This window comes from Bombina bombina, chromosome 1 (genome assembly GCF_027579735.1).
Source record: "Bombina bombina isolate aBomBom1 chromosome 1, aBomBom1.pri, whole genome shotgun sequence".
NCBI lineage: Eukaryota > Metazoa > Chordata > Amphibia > Anura > Bombinatoridae > Bombina > Bombina bombina.
In genome coordinates this window covers 1551286613-1551301222 of record NC_069499.1, presented here as the reverse complement: position 1 = coordinate 1551301222, position 14610 = coordinate 1551286613, and the positions used below count along the sequence as shown (strand labels likewise).

At 38.8% G+C, this 14610-nt stretch overlaps 1 protein-coding gene and 1 long non-coding RNA gene across 2 annotated transcripts in view; one reads left to right on the top strand and one right to left on the bottom strand.

Annotated features, from left to right (window-relative positions):
- LOC128655434 (uncharacterized) overlaps positions 1-3740 on the bottom strand; it is a 23512-nt gene extending 19772 nt beyond the window's left edge. The window contains exon 1 of the long non-coding RNA XR_008401796.1: positions 3608-3740. This is a non-coding gene — a long non-coding RNA (uncharacterized LOC128655434). The remainder of the gene's footprint in view (positions 1-3607) is intronic.
- Positions 1-14610, top strand: part of RECQL5 (RecQ like helicase 5) — a 273753-nt gene that overhangs the window by 173974 nt on the left and 85169 nt on the right. The window contains exon 9 of the mRNA XM_053709050.1: positions 11505-11738. Coding sequence (XP_053565025.1) covers positions 11505-11738 — 234 coding nt within the window. The remainder of the gene's footprint in view (positions 1-11504; positions 11739-14610) is intronic.

Genomic DNA, 14610 nt, shown 5'->3' with positions numbered 1-14610 from the left:
TTAGTTGCTAGTGTTTAGTACTATTAGTTACTAGTGTTTAGTACTATTAGTTACTAGTATTTAGTACTATTAGTTGCTAGTGTTTAGTACTATTAGTTACTAGTGTTTAGTACTATTAGTTACTAGTGTTTAGTACTATTAGTTGCTAGTGTTTAGTACTATTAGTTGCTAGTGTCTGGTACTATTAGTTGCTTGTATTTGGTACTATTAGTTACTAGTGTTTAGTACTATTATTTGCTAGTGTTTAGTACTATTAGTTACTAGTGTTTAGTACTATTAGTTGCTAGTGTTTAGTATTATTAGTTGCTAGTGTTTGGTACTATTAGTTGCTAGTGTTTAGTACTATTAGTTGCTAGTGTTTAGTACTATTAGTTGCTAGTGTTTAGTACTATTAGTTACTAGTGTTTAGTACTATTAGTTGCTAGTGTTTAGTACTATTAGTTACTAGTGTTTAGTACTATTAGTTACTAGTGTTTAGTACTATTAGTTACTAGTGTTTAGTACTATTAGTTGCTAGTGTTTAGTACTATTAGTTGCTAGTGTTTAGTACTATTAGTTGCTAGTGTTTAGTACTATTAGTTGCTAGTGTTTAGTACTATTAGTTACTAGTGTTTAGTACTATTAGTTGCTAGTGTTTAGTACTATTAGTTACTAGTGTTTAGTACTATTAGTTGCTAGTGTTTAGTACTATTAGTTGCTAGTGTTTAGTACTATTAGTTACTAGTGTTTAGTACTATTAGTTGCTAGTGTTTAGTACTATTAGTTACTAGTGTTTAGTACTATTAGTTACTAGTGTTTAGTACTATTAGTTGCTAGTGTTTAGTACTATTAGTTACTAGTGTTTAGTACTATTAGTTGCTAGTGTTTAGTACTATTAGTTGCTAGTGTTTAGTACTATTAGTTACTAGTGTTTGGTACTATTAGTTGCTAGTGTTTAGTACTATTAGTTGCTAGTGTTTGGTACTATTAGTTGCTAGTGTTTAGTACTATTAGTTACTAGTGTTTGGTACTATTAGTTGCTAGTGTTTAGTACTATTAGTTACTAGTGTTTAGTACTATTAGTTGCTAGTGTTTAGTACTATTAGTTGCTAGTGTTTGGTACTATTAGTTGCTAGTGTTTAATAGTATTAGTTACTAGTGTTTAGTACTATTAGTTGCTAGTGTTTGGTACTATTAGTTGCTAGTGTTTGGTACTATTAGTTGCTAGTGTTTAGTACTATTAGTTGCTAGTGTTTGGTACTATTAGTTACTAGTATTTGGTATTATTAGTTGCTAGTGTTTAGTACTATTAGTTGCTAGGGTTTAGTACTATTAGTTACTAGTGTTTGGTACTATTAGTTGCTAGTGTTTAGTACTATTAGTTACTAGTGTTTGGTACTATTAGTTGCTAGTGTTTGGTACTATTCGTTACTCGTGTTTGGTACTATAAATTGCTAGTGTTTGGTACTATTAGTTACTAGTGTTTAGTACTATTGATAGTGTTTAGTACTATTAGTTGCTAGTGTCTGGTACTATTTGTTACTCGTGTTTGGTACTATTAGTTGCTAGCGTTTAGTACTATTAGTAACTAGTGTTTAGTACTATTGCTAGTGTTTAGTACTATTAGTTGCTAGTGTTTGGTACTATTAGTTACTACTGTTTAGTACTATTAGTTGCTAGTGTTTAGTACTATTAGTTGCTAGTGTTTAGTACTATTAGTTACTCGTGTTTGGTACTATTAGTTGCTAGTATTTGGTACTATTAGTTACTACTGTTTAGTACTATTAGTTGCTAGTGTTTAGTACTATTAGTTGCTAGTGTTTAGTACTATTAGTTACTAGTGTTTAGTACTATTAGTTGCAAGTGTTTGGTACTATTAGTTACTAGTATTTGGTACTATTAGTTGCTAGTGTTTAGTACTATTAGTTACTAGTGTTTAGTACTATTAGTTGCTAGTGTTTAGTACTATTAGTTGCTAGTGTTTGGTACTATTAGTTACTAGTATTTGGTACTATTAGTTGCTAGTGTTTAGTACTATTAGTTACTAGTGTTTGATACTATTAGTTACTAGTATTTGGTACTATTAGTTGCTAGTGTTTAGTACTATTACTTGCTAGTGTCTGGTACTATTAGTTACTAGTATTTGGTACTATTAGTTGCTAGTGTTTAGTACTATTACTTGCTAGTGTCTGGTACTATTAGTTGCTTGTATTTGGTACTATTAGTTACTAGTGTTTAGTACTATTAGTTGCTAGTGTTTAGTACTATTAGTTACTAGTGTTTAGTACTATTAGTTGCTAGTGTTTAGTATTATTAGTTGCTAGTGTTTGGTACTATTAGTTGATAGTGTCTGGTACTATTAGTTGATAGTGTTTGGTACTATTAGTTGCTAGTGTTTGGTACTATTAGTTGCTAGTGTTTAGTACTATTAGTTACTAGTGTTTGATACTATTAGTTGCTAGTGTTTAGTACTATTAGTTGCTAGTGTTTGGTACTATTAGTTACTAGTATTTGGTACTATTAGTTGCTAGTGTTTAGTACTATTACTTGCTAGTGTCTGGTACTATTAGTTACTAGTATTTGGTACTATTAGTTGCTAGTGTTTAGTACTATTACTTGCTAGTGTCTGGTACTATTAGTTGCTTGTATTTGGTACTATTAGTTACTAGTGTTTAGTACTATTAGTTGCTAGTGTTTAGTACTATTAGTTACTAGTGTTTAGTACTATTAGTTGCTAGTGTTTAGTATTATTAGTTGCTAGTGTTTGGTACTATTAGTTGATAGTGTCTGGTACTATTAGTTGCTAGTGTTTGGTACTAGCTCATGCTTGATACTAATTAGCAGTGACTGCAAGTAGACATACAGGACATATTAGCTGGAGCAGGTATGAGCAGAAGCTTGTGCTGCGAGGCACTAGGTACCCTATAATAAGGCATCCTGCACCTGTTGTTTTATTTAGTATCCTTCATAGCTCCAATGAAGTGCAATATTGTGCTGCAGTTGCTGTCCTGCTATACACAGCACAGACATACACTGAGTTAACTGCTATGCACCTAAACACAGCTGCTATGCTTGCTGTATATATAGCTCATCATGTTAACCCTTCCATGCCATGCACTGACATGACCTTGCACAGGACAGAAAGCTTTCTCTGGGGTAGAAATATTAGTCAATGTTTCTGTAATGGGGCAAATACAACTGCATTATAAAAATGTGTTTAACGTAAAATTGCTTGAAAATCTGCATTATGTATACAAATATGATGACTTTGCAGAAGAAAATAAAATATGCAAAGACCCCACAGCCTGTATGCACCATGCAATATGGTAAAAAGATAATCAAATCTCTCTCTCTATCTCTCTTTCTTTATCTCTCTTTCTCTCTCTCTCTCTCTCTCTTTTTGTCTCCTTTTCTTTCTCTCTTACTCTTTCCTTCTCTCTCTCTCTCTTTCTCTTTCTCTCACACACACTCACTTTCTTTCTCTCACTCTCTTTCTTTTTGTTTTTAAGACAAACATGCAGGCTAGTTAGAGGCAGATACACAGACAAACTTAGCAGCTCATGGTACTTATGTATTTCCATCTTCTAGTCCTTATAATAAAGTGTGTGTGTGTGGAGGAAATTCTTACCACAAGCTCCAATGGGCACAGACCTGTCTATCCTGTTGTCATCCCATGCAGCACCCCAGCAGGCTGCTGATCTCCACTTACAGCCACCTCTGTCCCAAACTCTGTAAGTTGTTGTCCTGGAGATGGGAGGTTTTGGATTACAGGGCTGTCCTGTAGGGGAAGGTGGGGAGGGAACAGAGGCTTCTCCCAGCCCGTGCTGGGGTGTGAATGGGGGGAGAGAGGGAGGCTGAGAACAGCTGTAGTACGACTTCACTTTGCTCCTGACACTTGTGACTTTGATCCAAAAATGTTTTCCTTATGAAATATTAAAACATTTCTTTTGTGTTTCTTAACTTTTTAAGTACCAGAGAGGACGCAACAGCACTTTGTTGTGATGCTGTCTTTTTTTAACTGGTTAATTATATCCTCTCCAAGTCTTTATTCACACCACTCCCTCTCAGTGTTCACATCTGCATCACATTCATAAAACATTCATACTTAATTATTATTTTTCTGCTGAAAAAAGTATGCAGCCTCCCAAGAGCAATGATAAACACCATCACAGCAGGGGTTAATGTGGCTGTTAAAAAACAAGTGAATAACAAAGGTTCAGTGTTTTTTTTTTTTTAAGAATTAACAATAATCGCCAAAATTGGGTAATATTTCTGAAAGGCTGATTTGTGGGTGGGTACAGGGGGTGCCTAATCTGGGGCAGCAGCAAGTGTGATACGAGGACACCTTAGGTGACCGCAGGGGCTAATTTGAGGAAGAGGGGGTCTAATGAAATGGATACTGGTATATCTGCGTGGGGTACCAGTATATCTAATCTAGAGGCTAAGTGAGTCTGGTCTGGGTGATCTCATTTCGTGTGCTTTGGGGTTGTCTGACGTGGGAAGTAATGCAGGTCTAATCTAAAGCTGACAATGCCATGCTAGGGTTTACTTGGGTGAGATTTTGGGAATGGTGTGTACTGAAATATTCTGTGCTACTCTGTAGAGCTAAATGATGTAGCAGTTTTTTGACACGGCTCATCTGGTCTTTCTCTGTCACACACAAAACATCCTTGTGTGTGGTTTTTTTTTTGGTTTGAAGCTCTGTGCCAGACCTCAGCCTCTGAAAGACGTTTGTATTTTGAAGACTGTCAGAGCTCTGATTCTCAGAGTGAAAAGAAATCTTTGTAACAGCCTAGAGGAAGCCGGGCCACAGAACCTGCGAGGGGCTGGAAAACATACTCGTTACATATAGAAGCAGCATTATATTCACTCTGATCCCAAGTAGTATCCCATCTCTGCACATTGTAGCTCATCGTGTATAAAGCGTTGTCAGTTTCCTTAACCACTTTCATTCACACTCCTGATATTACCAGTAGATTATAAGCTCTTGGAGCACAATCTACTGCTATACAACTAGATCATATGATTTTGGAACTGGAACTTCCATTACATCACTAGATTCTAAAGTGTTAGGGGCAGGATATCCCATTATACCTCATGAAGGTAAATTCATGGGTGAGAGAGATTTTAATTATACAGTTAGATTACAATATCATTAGGGCAGGGACCATTATAGCACTTGACCGTAAGATTCTTGGGACAGATTCTCCCATTTTACCACTGCTTAGTAAGTTCTTTAGTCTCATTACACCTCTAGATACTCAGGGCAAGATCTCCCATTACAACACTAGACTGTAAGCTCCTTAGGGAAAGATCTTCCATTAAATCTCTAGACTGTAAGCTCCTTATGGCAAGATCTCCCTTTACACCTCTAGACTAAGTTTCTTAGGGCAACTTCTCCCATTACACCACTAGACTGTAAGCTCCTTAGGGCAAGCTCTACCATTACACCACTAGACTGTAAGCTCCTTAGGGCAAGATCTACCATTACACAACTAGACTGTAAGCTCCTTAGGGCAAGATCTCCCTTTACACCTCTAGACTGTTTCTTAGGGCAACTTCTCCCATTACACCACTAGACTGTAAGCTCCTTAGGGCAAGATCTACCATTACACAACTAGACTGCAAGATCTCCCATTACACCTCTAGACTGTAAGCTCCTTAGGGCAAGATCTACCATTACACAACTAGACTGTAAGCTCCTTAGGGCAAGATCTACCATTACACAACTAGACTGTAAGCTCCTTAGGGCAAGATCTACCATTACACAACTAGACTGTAAGCTCCTTAGGGCAAGATCTACCATTACACAACTAGACTGTAAGCTCCTTAGGGCAAGATCTACCATTACACAACTAGACTGTAAGCTCCTTAGGGCAACTTCTCCCATTACACCTCTAGACTAAGTTTCTTAGGGCAAGATCTACCATTACACCACTAGACTGTAAGCTCCTTAGGGCAAGCTCTCCCATTACACCACTAGAATGTAAGTTTCTTAGGGCAAGATCTCCCATTACACAACTAGACTGTAAGCTCCTTAGGGCAAGATCTCCCATTACTCCTCTAGACTGTAAGCTCCTTAGGGCAAGCTCTCCCATTACTCCTCTAGACTGTAAGCTCCTTAGGGCAAGCTCTCCCATTACACCACTAGACCGTAAGCTCCTTAGGGCAAGATCTACCATTACACCACCAGAATGTAAGTTTCTTAGGGCAAGATCTACCATTACACAACTAGACTGTAAGCTCCTTAGGGCAAGCTCTCCCATTACACCACTAGACTGTAAGCTCCTTAGGGCAAGCTCTCCCATTACACCACTAGACTGTAAGTTCCTTAGAGCAAGCTCTCCCATTACACCACTAGAATGTAAGTTTCTTAGGGCAAGCTCTCCCATTACACCACCAGAATGTAAGTTTCTTAGGGCAAGATCTACCATTACACCACTAGACTGTAAGCTCCTTAGGACAAGCTCTCCCATTACACCACTAGAATGTAAGTTTCTTAGGGCAAGATCTCCCATTACACAACTAGACTGTAAGCTCCTTAAGGCAAGATCTCCCATTACTCCTCTAGACTGTAAGCTCCTTAGGGCAAGCTCCCCCATTACACCACTACACTGTAAGCTCCTTAGGGCAAGCTCTCCCATTGCACCACCAGAATGTAAGTTTCTTAGGGCAAGATCTACCATTACACAACTAGACTGTAAGCTCCTTAGGGCAAGATCTGCCACTGCACTAATAGACTGTAAGCTCATTAGGGCAAGATCTACCACTGCACTACTAGTTTGTAAGCTCCCTTGACAGGGTTTTCTATTATACCCCTTGATTGCGATCTTCTTGGACAGGAAATCCATTACACCACTAGATTATAAGATGTATAAAGAAAGATCTCACATGATTTCACTAGACCTTAAGACTTGTTCCCTGTTTACACTACTAGATTGTAAGCTTCTTGGAATAGGCTGTCCTACTACATCACTATATTGTGTGCTTATTAGGACAAGTTCTTCAATTATCCCCTTATATTGTAAGCTTCTTGGGTAGCAAGCCCATTATACAATCTCTAATGAGATCACTAGATTGTAAGCTCCTTAGGACTGGGTCTCCCATTACACCTCTAGATTGTAAGCTCCTTAGGACAGGGTCTCCCATTACACCACTAGAATGTAAGCCCCTTAGGACAGGGTCTTACAATATACCGCAAGATTGTAAGCTCATTAATATAGGGTGTCCAATAACACCACAAGATTGTAAGCTCCTTAGTATATGGTCTCCCATTACACTACTAGAATGTGAGCTCCTTAGTATAGGGTCTCCCATTACATCACTAGAATGTCAGCTCCTTAGGACAGGGGCTCCTATTACACCACTAGAATGTAAGCGCCTTAGGACAGGGTCTCCCATTACACTACTAGAATGTAAACTCTTTAGGACAGGGTCTCCCATTACACTACTAGAATGTAAACTCTTTAGGACAGGGTCTCCCATTACATCACTAGAATGTAAGCTCCTTAGGACTGGGTCTCCCATTACACCACTAGAATGTAAGTTTCTTAGGGCAAGATCTACCATTACACAACTAGACTGTAAGCTCCTTAGGTCAAGATATCCCATTACACCTCTAGACTGTAAGCTCCTTAGGGCAAGCTCTCCCATTACACCACTAGACCGTAAGCTCCTTAGGGCAAGCTCTCCCATTGCACCTCTAGACTGTAAGTTTCTTAGGGCAAGATCTCCATTACATCTTTAGACTGTAAGTTTCTTAGGGCAAGATCTCTCATTACACCACTAGACTGTAAGATCCTTAGGACATGGTCCCTCATTACACCACTAGACTGTAAGCTCCTTGGCACAGGTAATCTAATTATAATACTTAATTGTTATCTTCTTAGGGCAAGATCTCCCATCAGACCCCTGGATTGTAAAATGATTGGGGCAGGGTTGTACATTACACCACTAGATTTTAAGCTTCTTGGGTAGGAACCGTAACCCCTATATTGTAAATCCATCATACCTCATATGTAAATTCCTAGGTGAGAGGTTTTGATTACAATACCTTAGAGCAATATCTCCCATTACACCTTTAGATTGTATGCTCTTTTGGGCCGAGTCTTCTATTACACCACTAGACTGTAAGTCCCTTTTGGGTAGCTGTGGTATAATGTGCCCCCTGTAGGAGGGGCTGTATATGCCAGGTTGTCTATCTGACACTTATATCCGCCCACTATAGCACAGTCCTTCATGTGATTCTCATTCATAAAGTTCTTTCCCCATCTGCTTGATTTGAAACAGACTTTCTTCTCTCCATCATCATGAAAACACCTCCTAAATTACTGCTGCTGACTCCTAGCCTGCCTTGTTGCATACTGTTGTCTGTGTATATATTTCTGTATATATTTATCTCATCACACCTTATATTAAATTGCTTGAGAAAGTGGACAAACCTGTCAGTGTTTTTACCATATAGTAATTATTTCCATGTGATGCATTAGTGTTTAATATAAAGTCATTGTCTGTTATTGCACCACTAGTATGTAAGCTCATTAGACCAAGACCTACCACTGCACTAATAGACTGTAAGCTCATTAGACCAAGACCTACCACTGCACTAATAGACTGTAAGCTCATTAGGGAAAGATCTACCACTGCACTAATAGTTTATAAGCTCATTGGGGCAAGATCTACCACTGCACTACTAGTTTGTAAGCTCCCTGGACAGGGTTTTCTATTATACCCCTTGATTGCGATCTTCTTGGACAGGAAATCCATTACACCACTAGATTACAAAATGTATAAAGAAAGATCTCACATGATTTCACTAGACTTTAAGACTTGTTCCCCGTTTACACTACTAGATTGTAAGCTTCTTGGAATAGGCTTTCCTACTACATCACTATACTGTGTGCTTATTAGGACAAGCTCTACAATTATCCCCTTAGATTGTAAGTGTCTTGGGTAGCAAGCCCATTATACGATCTCTAATGAGATCAGTAGATTGTAAGCTCCTTAGGACAGGGTCTCCCATTACACCTCTATATTGTAAGCTCCTTAGGACAGGTTTCCCATTACACCTCTAGAATGTAAGCCCCTTAGGACTGGGTCTCCCATTACACAACTAGAATGTTAGCTGCTTAGGACAGGGTCTCCCATTACACCACTAGAATGTAAGCCCCTTAGAACAGGGTCTTACAATATACCGCAAGATTGTAAGCTCCTTAGTATAGGGTCTCCAATAACACCACAAGATTGTAAGCTCCTTAGTATATGGTCTCCCATTACGCTACTAGAATGTAAGCTCCTTAGTATAGGGTCTCCCATTACATCACTAGAAAGTCAGCTCCTTAGGACAGGGGCTCCTATTACACCACTAGAATGTAAGCGCCTTAGGACAGGGTCTCCCATTACACTACTAGAATGTAAACTCTTTAGGACAGGGTCTCCCATTGCACCACTAGAATGTAAGCTCCTTAGGAGAGGGTCTCCCATTACATCACTGGAATGTAAGCTCCTTAGGACTGGGTCTCCCATTACACCACTAGAATGTAAACTCCTTAGGACAGAGTCTCTCATTACACCACTAGACTGTGAACTCTTTAGGACAGGGTCTCCCATTACACCACTAAAATGTAAGCTCCTTAGGACTGTGACTCCCATTACACCACTAGAATGTAAGTTCCTTAGGACTGGGTCTCCCATTACACCACTAGAATGTAAGTTCCTTAGGACAGGGTCTCTCATTGCACCACTAGATTGTAAGCTCCTTGCGATGAGGTCTCCCATTGTACAACTAGATTGTAAGCTCCTTGGGACAAGGTCTCCCATTACACCATTAGATAAGATCCTTCGAACAGACTAGACTGTAAGCTCCATAGGATAGGTTCTTTCATTACACCTCTAGATCATAAGCTCCTAAGAATAGAATATCTCATTACACCACTAGATTGTAAGCTCCTTATGACTGGATCTATCTTTACACCACTAGATTGTAAGCTCCTTAGGATAGGTTCTTCCATTACACCACTAGACTGTAAGCTCTTTAGGATAGGGTTTACCATTAGACCACTAGATTATAATCTCAGGATAGGGTTTACCATTAGACCACTAGATTATAATCTCATTACCACCAGATTTAAGATTCTTATAGTAGAAATTCCTATTATACTGGTAAATTAGGGTTTCTTCTGCAATTTATCGTTATCTCCTGGCAGATAATTTTTACCTTTTATTTCTTCTTTCATATCCTGTACTGAAAACATATGTGATAAACTAAAATAAATACTATATACAGTACATTCACCGGCCACTTTATTAGTACCAGGTTGGACCCCCTGTTGCCTTCAGAACTGCTTTAATTCTTTGTGGCATAGATTCAACAAGGTGTTGGCAACATTCCTCAGAGATTTTGGTCCATATTGACATGATAGCATCACGCAGTTGCTGCAGATTTGTTGGCTGCACATCCATGATGCAAATCTCCTGTTCCGCCACATCCCAAAGGTGCTCTATTGGATTGAGATATGGTGACTGTGGAGGCCATTGGAGTACAGTGAACTCATTGTCATGTTCGAGTACAGTGAACTCATTGTCATGTTCAAGACACCAGTTTGAGATGATTTGAGTTTTGTGACATGGTACATTATCCTGCTGGAAGTAGCCATCAGTAGATGGGTACACTGTAGTCATAAAGGGATGGACATGGTTAGCAACAATACTCAGGTACGCCATGGCGTTTAAACGATGCTCAATTGGTACTAAGGGGCCCAAAGTGTGCCAAGTAAATATCCCCCACAACCACCACCACCATCCTGAACTGTTGATGGATCCATACTTTCATGTTGTTTACGCAAAATTCTGACCCTACTATCTGAATATCACAGCTGAAATCAGACCAGGCACCATTCTTCCAATCTTCTATTGTCCAAGTTTGTTCAGTTTCCTGTTCTTAGCTGACAGGAGTGGCACCCAGTGTGGTCTTCTGCTGCTGTAGCCCATCTGCTTTCAAGTTCGACGTGTTGTGCATTGAGAGATGTTATTCTGCATACCTTGGTTGTAACAAGTGGTTTTTTTGAGTTACTGTTGCCTTTCTATCATCTCGAACCAGTCTCTCCATTTTCCTCTTACTACAAGGCATTGTCCGCCAAACAAGTGCCGCTCACTGGATATTTTCTCTTTTTCGGACCATTCTCTGTATACCCTAGAGATGGTTGTGCATGAAAATCCCAGTAGATCAGCAGTTTTTGAAATATTTAGACCAGCCGGTCTGGCACCAACAACCATGCCACGTTCAAAGTCACTTAAATCCCCTTTCTTCCCCATTCTGATGCTCGGTTTGAACTTCAGCAAGTTTTCACCACATCTAGATGCCTAAATGCATTGAGTTGCTGCCATGTGATTGGCTAATTAACAATTTCTGTTACCAAGGATTTGAACAGGTGTACCTAATAAAGTGGCCGGTGAGTGTATATTTCCTTGTTGTGTTGCATGACTTCAATTGTTAATAATGATATGTTTACCTCTCTGTTGCGCAGGTGTCGGCATGCAGTCATTGCCTCGTATTTTGGAGATGAGAAACCTTTATGTAACAACGGTTGTGACACCTGCAAGAACCCGCGTGCTGTGAAACAGCAGATTGAGCAGCTTCAGGGGCTGCTCATGGGTGGAAAAAGCAGGACTTGCATCCAGCAGCCTGGTGCACCAAGTGGAGCTTTCGGATATGATCCAGAGCTATATGAGGGGGGCAGGACGGGCTATGGATTTGCCAGGTAAGTTGTAAGTCCTGCAGAGGGAATGCAATATACATTATATGGTGTTTTCCCAAAAATTTTATGGGCACATCACCCAGCTGATTTTACTGAACACCTGGTTTACAATTTAAGCCAACATTAAGTTACAATTAGCTATTATTTTTTTAATGTTTGTTGCAGTACCCAAACAATACACCAGTCCAAACCTTGGTATGTAGTGCTACAAAATGGCAAACTCAAAACTAAACAAGAAGTTTCAAACATCTTGGTCTCTGCACACAATAACTGGCTTCTGCATCACCAACTTTCACACTACTTTCTGACACACCCAGACAAACATAATATTTCTAGAACACTGACACCATTTAAATCGATGTGCAATATACCACTACCGCATCAGGGTGCCGTCTCCCTTTCTTGCAAGTTACTCCTAACACATCAGGCCAGAAACCCTCCAACATATGTCGCGCGTTGGGAATCAGAGCTGGATGACCATCGACCGGCTAAAACATGGGATAAGATATATAAATAGATGAATTATTCGGCCTCATCTATACATATCGCAGAAATGAACATTAAGCTCCTATGCAGATGGCATTACACCCCAGACAAACTAGGGAGAATGATACCTAGTTATGACAACAGGTACTGGAGAGGATGTGAGAACAGGGGTACATTTACACATATATGGTGGACGTGCCCAACTGCACAGCAATATTGGCTAGACATTAGCAGAGAAATAGCAATTAGTACTAGGCACCCCACCCCCCTAACACCGTGGACGTTTCTGTTCAACCACCTCCCCCCTCTGCGATGTATACTTCAACTTAAACTCCTGACCATTATGATAGACACAGCTAAACGGTATTGGAAAAAACCCACACTACCGACGGTACAGTTCTGGAGGGATAGAGTTACTACTGCCTTAGAATTAGAACAACACCACTATACCAAACTCAAGAAACTAGATCATTTTCATGCTATACGTTTTATCTGGGGCGGGTATATGCTCTCCCATACACCCCCATATAACCATACATAAACAACCACGAAAATATACATCCTTCTTTGGACCAAGATCTATTTGTACTAGAGAGCTTAATTCTAGACATTTTTAGGGAACCTCCCCACCTAATACCAAATAATGTTTATTGCACTATCCAGAATACTCACCGCACTGAGATAGAATGTTATTATATGTTTTATTTTGAAATGTTACATAAGATGTTTATCATGTTTGTCTCTTTGTTCTTTTTATGTTTTTGCATGCATGTTACTATTTGTTACAAAGGACCTCAGGGTAACATTAAATGGACCACCAGCGGACCTATTTAAATGGACTTGGAGAAACAGTACTTATGACACCCTTTACCATTTGTTTGTTGGTTGTATGACATGTGTACTAAGGTCAACAGTTCGATACTTGAAATTAATCTGTAACATGCATTTTGGTTTTCTACAATAAAGCTTTTAAAAAAAACAAACAACAAAACATTGCAGAATATTACACTTTAACATAGTAATTTAGTAGATGAGGTTGAAAAAAGTCAGAAGTCCATCGAGTTCAAAATATACAAATCTTAATTTATCTACAATAAAAGCTCCAATTGACCTTAAATTAATCCCATTTAACACCACCAATCATAGCTGTTTCTAGCCAGAACTGTATCTAAACCATTTTTAAATGTATCTAAGGTATTGACATTTACTACCTCCTTAGGCAATGAGTTCCACAATTTGATTGCTCTTACAGTGAAAATAAAATGCTGGAGATTAAATCTATTTTCCTCCAGCCTTAAATTGTGACCTCTTGTCACAAACTATTTTCTTGGAATGTCAGAACTTCATGTCACCTCTCAAGTGCTTTTTTCTAGAGAAAACAGACACAGTTTGACTAACCTCTCCTCATAGCTTAAATTCTCCATTCCTCTTATTAGTTTTGTGGCCCTTCTCTGAACTATTTCTAAGTCTGAAATATCTTTTTTAGAGATTTGTCCCCAGAACTGCACTCTATACCATACTGTACCTACTCGGCTACTTGATAATGCCACCCGGTTGGCAGAATTCTCCAGGGAGAAAACTGTTATAGACTAGTAGAACAGAGTTGACTCTAGCAACTATTAATTAATAGACTTAAAGGGTTAGAAAATACTTTGAGATTGTAATATAAAATGTTTAGTAAGAAAACATTGCAATATAATTTCATTATTTATTTTGCCCCCGTTTCCTGTAATTTAAGTATGAAATTTAGTTTTTTTCACTTCTGAGATTTGGAAGAGCAAACTGCAGACTTCTCATGCCTAACCCTGCCACATATCTGTCCAGAATTGGCTTTATCAGAGATGTTAAGATAATAAACTGCAAATCAATTAAGGTTCTGTTTACATATAGTCCGTGATTGGCTTTTTTTATTCCTTTAACAAGTCCTGATTGGCTCTTCCAGATAAGACAAGTAGTGGGTGGAGTTTGGCTAATGAAAACTATTGCAGCAAGCAAATTAATGCATTTAAAATTCTTAAACTCGCCTAATATGGTAGTTTTTTAGAAGTTAAACGCATATATACAAGAAATGATATAATGATAAAACATAACATAGTGCATTTTTAGACTTTTATTTGATATTACAACTTGCTGCTTGTCTCCTTAAAGGGACATAAAACCCAAACATTTTCTTTCATGCTTAAAATAGAGCAATTTTGATCAACTTTCTAACTTACTCCTATTATCTCATTTGTTTAGTTCTCTTGGTATCTTGTTGAAAAGCATACCTAGGTATGCTCAGGAGCTGGGAGCTAGCTGCTGATTGGTGGCTGCACAAAAATGCATCTTGTAATTGGCTTACTAGTGTGTTCAGCTAGCTCCCAGTAGTGTATTTATGCTCCTTCAATAA